Below are 14,725 nucleotides of genomic sequence, written 5' to 3' on the forward strand. Positions count from 1 at the left end.
TATGTACAGTAGAGGAGTGTGGATGGTGTGACAGTGGGTAGTATGTACATGAAAGGAGTGTGAAGGGTAAAACAGTGGGTAGTATGTAAAGGCGAGGAGTGTGAAGGGTATAACAGTGGGTAGTATGTGCAGGAGAGGAATGTGGAGGGTATGACAGTGGGCAGTATGTGTAGGCGAGGAGTGTGGAGGGTATGATGATTGGCAGTATGTACAGGAGAGGAGTGTGAAGGGTAGGACAGTGGGTAGTATGCACAGGAGAGGAGTGTGGAGGGTATGAACATTCTCTATGCCTGTCTAGGTCAGCTGAGATGGCTGATTTGGGTTATATTAGAGCAGTGGTTCTCAACCTGGGGGTCGGGACCCCCTCGGAGGTCGAATGAGAATTTGCCAGGGGTCACCGTGTCCTGGTCTGTTCCTGAAGCCTGCATCACTCTCCCAGCGTTTTTGCTATCCCTGGAGCCCATGGCCACCCAGCTGGGCTGTTCCTGGAACCCAGAGCTGCCCACTCAGCCTCTTCGCAGGCGCCAATTCAGTTCACGGCATGGCTGGGGTGCAAAGACTACAGGTCAGCTGACTGGTGAGGAATGTGAAGTGGGAGGGGATAGAGGAGACCCTATCTCCTGATTTCGGCATAGGTGTCACTGCTATAGGTGTCACTGCCACGAAGTCAGAAACACAGTGAAGCCGGAGGCACAGTGAGTGACACTACCTGTGATTATAGTTGCCATTAAAAGGGAGCGCTAAATATCTGTTGGTTAGGGGAGCAAATTACTTGTCTTGCCTTGGGTGCTGACAACCCACGCTATGAAAATAATTTTACTGTTAGGGGTCCCCACAACTTGGGAAATTTGTTCAAGGGGTCACGGCACTAGAGGGTTGAGAACCACTGTATTAGAGTCATCAGAAGAATAGTTGGGACCAGGATAACCCAGCGATGGCGTGAAAAGCTGGATGTTGGTAAAAGATCATTGGTGTACCCCGTGTTGAAGAGACTTTCTCCACATGTCCTCGTTGGTGTCGGGATATTTGACACATCATTGAATGGAACGTTCAGGTAGGTGCTGATCCAGGTTTGGTAGGCTGTCACCAGTGTGTACACCCCGGGGAGGTTGGGGGCTGCGCATTCCATTCCAGAACTCACAATTCCGACCTGGTACCATACGCCCCGGACCTTACACACCAGAGGTCCTCCTGAGTCCCCCTGTAAGACATCAAAAATCATCAGCTGCACCAACGTCTATCTGTTCAGGATAATTCAAAAAAAATTTCCAGTCTTGGCTTTTCCATGAATGTGAAATTACACAAGTTAATTGAGCGATCAGTAAATGGGTATGATTTATTTGCTTATATGTCCTTCTGATTGCAGAGCAATGCCCTTTTCACATCTAACATACTTACGGGAGTGTCACATGATTGGTTCCCTGCCCTACCCTGTGGTTCCTCTAGCCAACTTCTACATCTCTATAGGGCACAGGAATGATGGTCAGCAGATGGAACCATAGTGCATGGGGAGGATACAGGTGTTGAATGTAAAGCCTAAAGGCTCGTACACACGGTCGGACATCCAACAAAATTTCCCTTGGATTTTTGTTCTAATTGATTTGTCCGGTCACACCCATAGCTTACACACACTCTGACTTTTCTTCAAACTTTTCTAACACTTTCCCAACATCACATGGTTTTTCTGCTCTTTACCGTCACCCTTTGGTTAACTTCTGCTATTGTTGGTTGAGTTTAAAATTGGTTCTGAGCATGCACATTTGTACTTTGTACAAAAGTCCGATGGTTTGCTGTACACATGGTTGGACAAGGCACCATCGGACTTTTGTTGCCGGAAAGTTGGTCTGTTCGCAGACCCAACTTTTTGTCCGATGAAACCCAAAAAAGTTGGTCCGATGGAACGTACACATGGTCGGAAAGTTGCAGATTTTGAAGTTGGTTGGCCAAAAGTCCGACCGTGTGTACGGGGCTTAATACACATGATCGGACTTCCATCCAACTTTTCGATGGATTGTGGTCTAAATAAAGGGCGTTGGCCGTGAACTTGGTCTGCATACACACGGCACAACATTTTCAGCCAACATTCACCAAACCACATGTTTTTTCAGCCCTTAACTGCCACCCTTTGGGCAACTTCTGCTATTGTTGCCTGATGTTTAAGATTGGTTCAGAGCATGCGTGTTTGTACTTTGGATTTTAGTTGGATGGACTTGTGTACACACGATCGCATAAACCAACGTAACAGATTTATTGCCAGACAGTTGGTGAGCATGAACAGCCAACATTTGTTGTAGTTTATTCAGCCAATAATGGAGCATACACATGGTTGGATTATTCGACACACAGGGCAGCCATCACAAATGTTGGGGCCCCTTACATCACCCTGGAGATAACGAAAGTGTAATCTCTTCTCTTCTCTCTCCTGCCACGAGATGATAAGCGAGATGGGGGGATTGGTGCTGACGAACAAAACAAAGTCAAGTCTTCTCTTCTCTCTCCTGCCGCGAGTTGCTAAAGTCAGACAAAGAAAAAAACAAAAAAAAGGGAGGGGGCTGGGCGGGCCCCTGCCACGAGTTGCTAAAGGTGGGGGGGTCAGACAAAAATAAATAAATAAATAAATAAGGAGGGGGAGGGGGGGCGGCCGGGCCCCTTACAGGTGTAATGCCTGTACCCCCCTGATGGCGGCCCTGTCGACACAACACGTCCATCAGACAATTATGGCCATAAAGTTTGATCGTGTGCACGAGGCTTTAAGGTCCTAGTTTTTGATTTTTTTTTTACTTAGGGCTAAGCCTCATACACACGATCCAACTTTATGGCCATAATTGTCTGATGGACGTTTTGTGTCTGATAATACGACCGTGTGTACGCTCCATCACAAAAATAGGCACATCGTGGTAGATTGTACGCACTAGTCCATGGTATAGAGCTGTCTAAGCCGTTCTGACGACTTTAGTGGCCGGCAAATTGGTAGTGTTGATAATGTGATGGAGAAAGCCGTGGCTGAGGCTTGGATTGCTCTTTGCAAATTTTGGAGATTGCTTCAGCTCCTCTACACAAGGCTGGTCCTGAAACAGTGGACTTACATACACATACAGTAGATGCACATTGTAAAGACTTTTACCAAACATTATGGGGCGTTCGCAGCAAATTCAAGCACCGCGGAATGCCCCATAATGCACTGCAAGATGCCATTGTTGTTTGTGCTAATTAGCCCTACAATTGTATGAAGGAGTTCTGTGTTGATATGTATAATAATGTGTATTGTAGTTAGAGAGTCACATTGGCAGCTTTAAGAGATTAGTTAATTAGCTCATGTTAATTTATGTTTTTGGTTACAGGTGTATTGTTAGAGTAATATGAGCAGGAGGGGGAACCTCCCTATTAACTGTATAAAAGACTGTATTTTTGTTTTAATAAACTTTCCATGTTTGGCAATCAAACAAGTATCGTCTTGTTTGTTGTTGATAGCGGATATCTATATTCAGACTGGAAGGAAGCGTTATATGACGAAAGCACTCAAGCGGAGTGTGTGGGACGTTTCGTTACATGAGCCATGCTGGAATGCTGTTGGTGTCACTCACCTGGCAGGAGTCCTTCCCCCCATTCTTGTAGCCGGCACAGATCTGATCGTACTGGATGGTGATGTCATCTTTTCCATTGTAAAACATTTTTTGACATGTATTGCGGTCTATTAGAGGAACCATGACCTCCTGGAGGGTCGCATATAAAACTACACTCCCTGGTGATAAAACACAGACAAGAAGATGATTAAAGGTCATTCTTGGCAAGGCTAGACATAGACTGATCACCTTTATGCTCCATTCACACATGTGCATTGTGGGATTGCCTTCAATCAAAATTGCACAGTTTCTCGTAACACACAAAAATTGTGAATCTTTTTTTTTGCAAAAGGACTGCAGTGCCATTCATTTTTATTTTCAAGTAGTCTGTATTGAAGTTTTGAATGCAGTGCCATCCATTTTTAATGCTGCCACTATACTAACCTATACTGCCCTAACATGTCACTATACTACCCTAACCTGCCCCTATACCACCTTATACTATCCTAACCTGTCACTATGGTACCCTATACCCACCTATACTACTTTAACCTGCCACTATACCACCCTATACTACCCTAACCTTCCATTATACCATACTCTTATCACTGTCTTCTATAGATCATTCTCTCTGTGATCAATGACTGTCCATAGGCACACTGCTCCTTTAACGTCATCAGGTCCTGGGGAAGTCTATATTTACCCTCATGCATAGCCCCCCCCCCCCTAGTCACATACTTTAAAGCAAAGGTGATTGTTGCATGGAGCTGATCTCCTCCTCTTTTTCTTAGATGTCCCCTATACGCCCTACATATCCCCCCAGCACTCTGACCCTTCTACACCCCAGATATCCCCCCAGCACTCTGACCCCTTCTACACCCCAGATATCCCCCAGCACTCTGACCCCTCTACACCCCAGATATCCCCCCAGCACTCTGACCCCTTCTACACCCCAGATATCCCCCCAGCACTCTGACCCCTCTACACCCCAGATATCCCCCCAGCACTCTGACCCCTCTACACCCCAGATATCCCCCTAGCACTCTGACCCCTCTACACCCCAGATATCCCCCCAGCACTCTGACCCCTTCTACACCCCAGATATCCCCCCAGCACTCTGACCCCTCTACACCCCAGATATCCCCCAGCACTCTGACCCCTCTACACCCCAGATATCCCCCCAGCACTCTGACCCCTCTACACCCCAGATATCCCCCCAGCACTCTGACCCCTCTACACCTCAGATATCCCCCCAACACTCTGACCCTTCTACACCCCAGATATCCCCCCAGCACTCTGATCCCTCTACACCCCAGATATCCCCCCAGCACTCTGACCCCTCTACACCCCAGATATCCCCCCAGCACTCTGACCCCTCTACACCCCAGATATCCCCCAGCACTCTGACCCCTCTACACCCCAGATTTCCCTCCAGCACTGTACCCATATACCATAAGATTCCCCTCGTATTGTGACCCCACTACATCCCTAATACCCCCCACACTGTGGCCTCTCTACATCCCTAATACCTTTGACACTATATCCACCCAAGCTACCCCAAGCATTGCCACCCCCTATACACCCCAGATCCCCCCTAAGCATTGTTTTCCCCCATACACCCTTGATATCCCCGAGATCCATTATTCCATCCATGTAGTACCCCCTTTTCCAGTGGAGATACAGTGCATGTAAACTTTTGGCTCTGTGCCCACCTCCAGCACTGCACTCACCTATACCAATCAAGCAGGCAGAAGGAGGGGCAGAGGAGGGAGCATCCCTCCGGGCATTTCAAGCCTTTCGGTGCAAACAGTGCTGAACAGCTGGGCTCACCGTGACACCATCCAGGTGGGCTCTCAGTGCTGCCAACTCAGCAGCTCCCACTCCAGCTCTTACCCCACAGCCTTCGAATCCTGAGCATTCAAGCTGCATGGGGTGGGCTCAGAGCATCACTAGCGCTCTGGTCCTGCCCCTCCCTGCTGGCTGTGAAATAATAGGTAGCGTTCTGCACAGCACGGTGCACTGCTGCCAGCCTGCACTCCCCTGTGCATCCATTACTCTCAGTGCCATCATGGGGCCCCCAATTTTGAGGCAGAAAGGACTCAAGGACCAGCTGCTTTGGGGAAAGTGCAGGGGCCCCCCATGCAGCTGGGGCTCTTGGGCAGTGCCCTCTCATTAAGACAGCCCTGCTGCTTATACCAATTCAGCAGTGGTCATTGGTAAGCAGATCAGCCACCCTAGAAAAAATGTGGGTGTCATGTCACAGATTCTGAGAAATGATGTTGGTCCCAGAACAAGGCAGGCATCATCAGATGCAAGGTCAATCAGCCTCGGCTCAAGGAGCCTCTAGGAGGAACCTCTAGAGAAACCCTAGTGAATCTAACCCAGGTAGATTTGCGCATCATTAACAAATATGATGTATCGGGTGTAAGTGACAGGTCTGGCTTACTTGTATTGAAAATTAATAAACTCACTTTTGCTTATTAATTCATGGACTCACCTGCAGAATATCTTGCACCCCAGCCAGTAAGCCAGCACTCCGTTCCACAGGGAAAGATGGTAGTGGAAGATGGCAGAGAGATTGGCATGACGTACTTAGTATAGGAGACAGGAGTGGCCAGTCGCAACAGGGCGATGTCTCCAGCGCTCTCACTGTTTGTATATTGACTATTGACAATGATAGTCCTTACATCGGCAACAACTGTATGAGGGCTGATCACATACAGCCGGTGCATGCCCAAATATACTTTATAATTCGGTACCCGGATAGGACTGCAGAAAGAAAACAGAACATAACATGTATACATGAGGACCCATCTGCTGCAGAAGGCAATGCAATATTATTATAAAACTAGTACGAGTGGATCTATCAACCTTGGTTGAAGAATGTCACTCTCCCAGCGCACATGGAAATATAAAATTATTTAAACAAAATACAATGGCAGCTGCTATAAATTATACAATGTGAAACGCGTATGCTCTAAAATAAACAGTCATGGATATCCTATAGCATTAGCAGCGCTTCCTGGAAAAAAAAACACCCACTGTGTCCAAACAGATTAAAATCCAAAGGAACACGATCCTAAAGCCTCGTACACACGATCCAACTTTATGGTCATAGTTGTCTGAAGGACGTGTTGTGTCGGATAATCGGACCGTGTGTACACTCCATCAGACGATTATTGGCTGAATTAATGACAACAAAAGTTGGCTGTTCATGATCACCAACTGTTGGGCAATAAATCTGTTACGTCGGTTTATTCGATCGTGTGTACGCAACTTGGTCCAACTAAAATCCGATGTACAAACACGCATTCTCAGAACCAATGTTAAACATCAGCCAACAATAGCAGAAGTTTCCCAAAGGGTGGCGGTAAAGAGCTAAAAAAAACAAGTGGTTTGGTGAATGTTGGCTAAAAATGTTGTGCCGTGTGTATGCAGAACAAGTTCATGGCCAACGCCCTTCGGACCAAAATACACGGAAAAGTTGGTTGGAAGTCCAATCGTGTGTACAAGGCTTTAGACCAGTGTCCAAAAGCAATCCTCGGATCCCGTGACCGTCATCACACCCCGTGAGCCCTCTCCCTTAGGTATTAGACTCACCAGAAGGTTTATGATTATAAGCCTGTAATCAATCTGGGCCAGATCCACAGCCGCCGAGCGCAACTTAACTTTTCAGAGTTAAGTTACACTGCCGCAAATCTCCCAAGTTAGGTGCCGATCCACAAAGCACTTATCTGGAAATTTGCGGCGGTGTAACTTAACTCCGTCCGGCGCAAGGCGTTCCTAATACAAATGGGCGATTCCCATTTAAATTAGGCGCGCTCCCGCGCCGGACGTACTGCGCATGCTCCGTCGGGTAACTTACCCGACGTGCATTGCGCTAACTGACGTCGGAGGTAACTTACCCAACGTGCATTGCGCTTACTGACGTCCAGCGCCATTCACGAACGTCTTACGCAAAAGACGTAGAGTTGAAAATGTTGACGCGGGAACGACGGCCATACTTAATAGGGCTTAGTCAAATAGGACTCAGCCCTATTTTTATGTGGCGTAACTTGACGTAAACGACGTAGATTTAGCGCGACGGGCCCGTCGGAACGTTCGTGGATCGCCGTACGTGTTCATTTGCATATTCTAGGCCGGCCGCAATGGCCTTGCCACCTAGCGGCCGGCCTAGAATTGCATCCTTAAGATCCGACAGTGTAATTCAATTACACATGTCGGATCTTCTGCCTATCTATGGTAAACTGATTCTGTGGATCAGTTCCATAGATAGAAACAGGGATACGACGGCGTATCAGTAGATACGCCGGCGTATCCCTTTTGTGGATAACCCCCTCTGTTCCTGGACATGGGACCCTCTTTGATCTAGGCAGCACTCATAACAAAAGATATAGTGCACAGGTAGACTTCACCTGCTTACACCTACGATAGCCGAGTGGTTGCACCCTGAGCGGTTTCGTCCTTACTTTGTCAGAGGGTGTGGCCACACAGCGTTGCTCCTTACATTTATAGGGTGTGAGACCAAAGCATTAACCCTGCCCTAATATTGCAGCCCTCCTGGAAAATAACGCTAGGTCTTATTTTCGGGGTATGTCTTACTTTCGGGAAGGAAAACACGGTACACAGGACAGACACACTGAAGCAATGTATCCTGCCAAACCTCCATATGCAGTATGAATCTTATAAGTGTTTTTTGATGAGGGACAGGTATAGGAATAGTTAAAAAAAATATACTCATGCGCATAAGTGAGTTAACCATGTCGACTAAAGTTTGTGCTTTTTTTTAGGTCATTTTTACCCGCACAGTATTTATTTTGAAATCTTTTGAAATCTTTTTTAATGAAGATATTTTTGAATACAAGTCAATCTATATGACATAGTCTATAATATGAAACTTATTCACGGAGACGTATGATCATACTAAATAGCTACATTTATTGGTTGACAAAGATATGAATATTTACATGAAATTAAAATACCAATTGCTTTACATGAACGACTTGAAAATCAATCAAAATTGGCATGCAGTTTATATATTTGCGCTTTTAATCACTCATACTTGTATGTCTATTTTCATGGCAATGACAAACGATGTTCTTGTTTTTTATTGTATTCTTTTGAAACTTTAATAAAAATATTGGAAAAGAAAAAAATGGGCATGTAAACCAACCAATGATGATCAATGAGGCACACTTGACAGTTTTAAAGTGGGCACTTTATAAAAGATGAACACTGGATCAATAAACATGTCCATGACTGAATTTTAGAAACATTTTTCAAAGCAAAATATAATTATACTTACTGGTGGATGCAATGCGCTGCCGTCATAACCCACTCCTGTGAGATCAGGGATCCCCCACATAAATATTCTCCATTTAATTCTTTATTTCTAACAGCGACCTGCCAGGGCCACACCCCATCCAACGCATCTGTACCGCCAACTATCCGACTGGACACCGAGGGGGAACCGCACACTGAAATATCTTCAGCACCAAAAGCATTTCCGGCTGCCACAAGCCAAAAAAAAAAAAAGGTTTGAACTTGTTTAGCTTCCATAATAAAATGTATACATACATAATACACACTTCAGACATATCAACAGACCTAGACCGCCTGATCACCAAACAAGAATGGGAAGAGGCTCTTAAGCATCTGAAACCGGGCAAAAGCACAGGTCCTGATGGCCTATCGGCCGCTTACTATATAACATTCTCAGATGTGTTATCAATCCACTTTCTTAATACATTCAACTCCAAATCTGCAACCACTCCGCTCCCCCCGAGCTTACTTGAAGCACACATTTCAGTTATACCCAAAGAAGGAAAATACCCCACCCATACGGCAAGCTACTGTATAGACCTATTTCCCTACTAAATGTAGACATCAAAATATTCACCAAGGGCCAGATCCACAGCCAGCCGGTGTAACTTAAATCTTCCTATTTAAGTTACACCACCGCAAAATTTCTACCTAAGTGCCCGATCCACAAAGCACTTACCTAGAAATTTTCGTCTGTGTAACTTAAATCTGTCCGGCGCAAGGCGTGCCCAATCTAATGGGGAAAGTCCCATTTAAATTAGGCGCGCTCCCGCGCCGGACGTACTGCGCATGCTCCCGACGCGATTTTCCCGACGTGCTTTGCGCGAAGTTACGTTGCGCCGAGTTTTGTGAATCGCGCCGGGTAAAAAAAGTTGCGTCTGGAAAAAAAAGAGATGCGGCGGGGGAAAAAAAATGTAAAAAAAAAATTGACAGCGTCGCGGGAAAGAAGGGTCTACTTTTACATGGTGTACTAACTTTACACTTTGTAAAAGTAGCCCTAATTTTGCGTTTGCAAACTAACAACTTACGGAGACTTCACGGAAGGGAAACCGATTCGTGGATCTCCGTAAGTGCTAATTTGCATACCCGACGCGGAATTTCGACGAGAAATGCCCCCAGCGGCGGCCGAGGTAGTGCATCCTAAGATCCGACAGTGTAAAACTATTACACCTGCTGGATCTTAGGAATATCTATGCGTAACTGATTCTGTGAATCAGTCGCATAGATAGAAACAGGGATACGACGGCGTATCAGTAGATACGCCGGCGTATCCCTGTTGTGGATCTGGCCCCAAAATCCTAGCCAACCGTCTACTCCCTCTTTTCCCCTCCATTATTTCACATGATCAAGTGGATTTTATCCCTAGTAGGGAAGTAGGGAACCTGCACCATCTTCTGACTTCCTCCAACCAAGGGGGATTTTTTTCTATCCCTCAACGCAGAGAAGGCATTTGACAGGGTGGCCTGGGACTACATGGAAGCAGTACTGAGATTCATGGGTTTGGGTACTCGCCTATTAAGCTTCATAATGGCCCTATACACCAATCCCACAGCCCGGGTCTTAGTCAATGGCCTCCTGTCAAATGCCTTCTCCATCTACAACGGCACAAGGCAGGGATGCCCCCTCTCCCCTCTGCTGTTTACACTTACCCTCGAACCCGTCTCAGATCCAACCCAAACATTAAAGGAATAAATACACCTGAAAAGGAATACAAATTGTCAGCCTTCGCTGATGATATACTTATTTTTCTTACAGAACCACACATCTCTCTTCCCAACCTTCTGGCAGAATTCTGCCATTTTCGATTAATCTCTAACCCTAAAAAAAATGTCTCCAAGTCTTGCGCCCTGAACATTTCTCTGGCCAAACACTTAGTGCCAAAGAAACTTCCCCTTCCAATGGAAAGAAGAAGTAATAACCTACCTAGGTATCCAACTAACCAGACACCTTAGTAACCTTTACACCAAAAATTACTTACCAATCCTACAAAACCTTACCATCGATCTTAAGCGCTGGAATAATCTTCTCATGGTTCGGCAGACCCGCCATATTAAAAATGGACGCCCTACAATGATTACTCTATATACTACAAACTGGCCCGATTCATATTCCCACCACCTTCTTTAGTAATTATAAAAGTTTATGCACCAAATTTCTCTGGGGAAACAACAGACCAAGAATTAGCTATTAGCACCTGTCACTACCGAAACAGAAAGTAGGGATTGGGCTCCCTGACCTCCAAAAATTATTACAAAGCTTGCCACCGTTGCAGAATCCTGGACTGGAACATACATCATAAATACAAAGACTGGGTCACCCTCAAAGCCTCATTTGCATCCTCCCCCCTCCGCTTACTACCCTGGAACATCCCGAAAAACATACCACCCGAAACTCGGTTTCACCCCTTAATAGGCCCAACAATCAAATTCTTCCACAACATCTGCAAATCAACCTCCATATCCTCTACACCTGGCCCTCTCACCCCATTATGTCTCAATCCTGACTTCCTTTCTGGAATTCATAATAACTTCCTGACACCTGGCCACACAGAGATGTCCAGATACACCATTTCTTTTCACAAGGCAAAATTTTACATCGGGAAAAACTTCCCTCAAAAGGTCAATGACACTTACATCTCACCCTGGAATTATACATTACTTGTACACTACAAAAATGCATTGGATAGATAATTCAAGGTCTCCACCCTTTGAAACACTATGCACAAAACAATCCCCGCAAAGCCACTTGATCTCCACTATGCATTCCCTTTTATTCTTGGATGTCCCTTCCAACACGGGCCTGGCTTGCAAAGCATAGGAAAACGACCTCCCCATACCCATGTCACAGGAGGAATGGGAGCGAGTCTATTCGAACATCCACAAAGGATCCGTAAACGTCTCCACACAGTGGTACCGCACCCCTTCCCTCATCCACAAATTCAACACAGACATCCCAGACACATTCTGGAGATGCAAACAGGAAAAATGGACCGTCCTACATATTTGGTGGAGCTTTCCCGCCATCCAGACCTTCTGAGGCAAAGTCCACTAAATTATAAAGAAAGTAACCACATACACGCTTGACTTCCCTCCAGCACAATTCCTCCTACACTTTATCACCTTACAAATAGCAACTACTTCAAATTTTTAGCCATGCTCATGGTAAACACGGCAAAACAATGCATTCCAGTACACTGGGGCACCTCACATACCCCATCAATAAAAGAATGGCTAAATAGAATCTCCAAGATATCTGAAATGGAATGCCTCATCAGCGATGCCCATGATACACCCACTAAATTCTCAATCAAATGGGCATGCTGGACCCACTTCCAGACAACAACAGATTACAAAAATCTCATCACTGCCAATACACTTCCCATCTAACATTTCCCTACTACACGGTGTAGGACGGACATCACAGGCTTCATTCATAACAGGCTGGCTGGCTGTGGTGGGGGGATGGCGTTGGTTCACACTGCAGTGAGCCGGAAAACCGGAAGTGACGTGGGTGTGCTTAAAAAAGCACTGCCCACCATCCTCCAATCCCCGCCAATTAAAATGCAGGAAGGGAGGACAGAAACAAATCAGTGTAGAGTGGGAGTGTGTGCGGGCGCACAGCTTGCGCCCTGCACATGCCTTAAATGCGGGCAAATCAGCTTCCCAGCTTGCAATCAGCTGATTGCAAGCTGGGAAGATTCCCATAGACCGCCGCATGTCCGGCACCGGACACTCTTAAAGGGCACTTTTTTCTTTTTTTACAGCTTGGGGGTGCCGCGCCATGTGCCCCCTATGGACGGGCCGCCACTGACTACACCTGCATAATTCCGGACTCAACTCAGACATCCCCTAACACCCATTTAGATCAAAAACATTGATCTATCTGCACCAGCCATATTTCCACAATTCCCGTTACTATCTTCCTCCACCAGGGGGGAAAGAGAGATGGACAACAAACACCCCCCCACCCCCCACCTCGGTTCCCTATCGCCACCTACAAACATCATACCACCTATACCACCCTCCCTTAACCCCCCTTGAACATAATAACTACCCCTTCTTATAATACATACGCTTCTTCCCAGACACCCATACATTCTCCTAGATACACAGAAATCCATGCTCTGAAAACCCAGACTCAACCAAATCATTTCCACCTCCTCCATAACTCATTTCTCACTCTCAAGATTATAAAATTCACAAGCCCAACCTAAAGTTATGAACCCAACAGGCTTCTAACTCCACAGATACAGGGATCTCCCTCTATAGTTTAATGACATTTTACATGTTGATGTTCATGACCTATAAGTTCCGATGTTATCATACCTTGACCATTGTCATTTGACCTGTATTATGTATTTCTGTGACACTCTACGCATGCGTGTTCTTTACTATTTCCAATAAAAACGTTACGAAAAAATAAACACACAACAATAGAGAAAAAGCAAATACAAAAAACAAAATGAATTTTACTAAATTAATTCAAATAAACCCTTAAAAGAAAAAGGCAGATTATAAATGAATAAAAAGAAAGAGTATATTGTCTTATCTTGTAGCACGTTTTACGCTAAGCAGCTAACCCTAACCCCTAACCCTAACCCCTAAAATTGACTGTTCATAATTTTGCAGTAAATCAATTTAGCTAAAATCACTCTGTTCATACCAAGTTACAATGATCTCAGGAATCTTCAAATCTTCTATATATATAAAAAAAAATAAAAGAGTAGATTGTCTTATTTTCTAGCAATTTGTTCCCAACGCCGAATGGATACAATTCCCATTTTTTTGTTTGGATGCCTTCCATGACCATACCTTGGGTCAGAGCAGACTTTTTAGGTGAGCTACTTACCTGTGGTTATTAGAATGAGTACAGTGATCATTCCCGTCCTGGAGGATTTTCAGCAGATCTATCTATCTCTCTCTCTCTCTCTCTCTCTCTTTTCTGTGAAAAACAAAATTTTCTGTTCATGAATTTAAACCATTTCAGCTTCCTCATTCTTGATGCTAATGTAGTTTAGATAGACGATGAGCTCTGGTTTACTTTCTGGTCAGTCCTGTCTTCCACCAGCCACCTATATAATCTTTATTTAAATATGTTTTTTTTGGGGGGAGGAAGATACAGTGGACGCAGAGCCCTTGCTGTCCCCTAAGGCCCCTTTCACACTTGTACGGCTTGTCCTACGACTTCGGACTGCAAAGTCGCAGGACGAGTCCTTCCTCATGATTTGTAATGACAACCATTCATATTAGTATGACTTCAAGTCGTGCTGACTATAAAGATTTTTTTTTTTTAGTGATGATCCCAACAGCTCTGTGTTTGGTTGGCGCCGGGTTTAACCTGAACCTCATTGAAACCAATGGGAGATGAATCTGTCAAATTAAAAATGGGAGAATTTTCTGGGCCGGTAGGTGTCACAATTAGCATTAGGGAGGGGTGAGAAATGCCCTGGGGAACATGTACCAGTACAAAAAAAAAAGTCAAACATTCCACATGGCTGGGAGCACTGACATTTCGGATGCCGAACACAAACCCCACTAAAATCAATGGAAACGAAATCTGTCAAATTTAAAAATGCCAATTTTCTGGGATAATAGTGTAGCGCCCCCCCCTACTTTCAGTAGGAGCACTACACCAAAGTTAGTGGGGAATGGGAGAGTTACTTTGCTCCCATTCACTAATTGTTTAAATTTCTGGGACTTCTGTCATTCCAGAAATGTCCGCTGGGTCAGTCTGTGGTCCAGGGATGCAATATCATCCCTGACCAGCAGTTGGCACCAGAGGGATTCTGGCAGAGCAAGTTTTCCCCAGCAGCCAATTGGAAAAGTTCTTCCTCGCAAGGC

At 45.3% G+C, this 14,725-nt stretch overlaps 2 protein-coding genes across 2 annotated transcripts in view; both read right to left on the reverse strand.

Annotated features, from left to right (window-relative positions):
* Positions 1-14,725, reverse strand: part of LOC120942963 (serine protease 33-like) — a 103,889-nt gene that overhangs the window by 49,824 nt on the left and 39,340 nt on the right. The gene's annotated exons all lie outside the window — the stretch shown is intronic.
* LOC120942966 (serine protease 33-like) lies at positions 834-13,954 on the reverse strand. The gene is made up of 5 exons (XM_040355972.1): positions 13,734-13,954; positions 8,869-9,073; positions 6,061-6,332; positions 3,585-3,742; positions 834-1,201 (listed from the first exon to the last, which is right to left on the reverse strand). Exons 1-5 carry the CDS (start codon positions 13,762-13,764, stop codon positions 869-871), a joined length of 999 nt encoding a protein of 332 aa, XP_040211906.1. The 5' UTR covers positions 13,765-13,954; the 3' UTR covers positions 834-868.

Source organism: Rana temporaria, chromosome 6, assembly GCF_905171775.1.
Source record: "Rana temporaria chromosome 6, aRanTem1.1, whole genome shotgun sequence".
Lineage (NCBI taxonomy): Eukaryota > Metazoa > Chordata > Amphibia > Anura > Ranidae > Rana > Rana temporaria.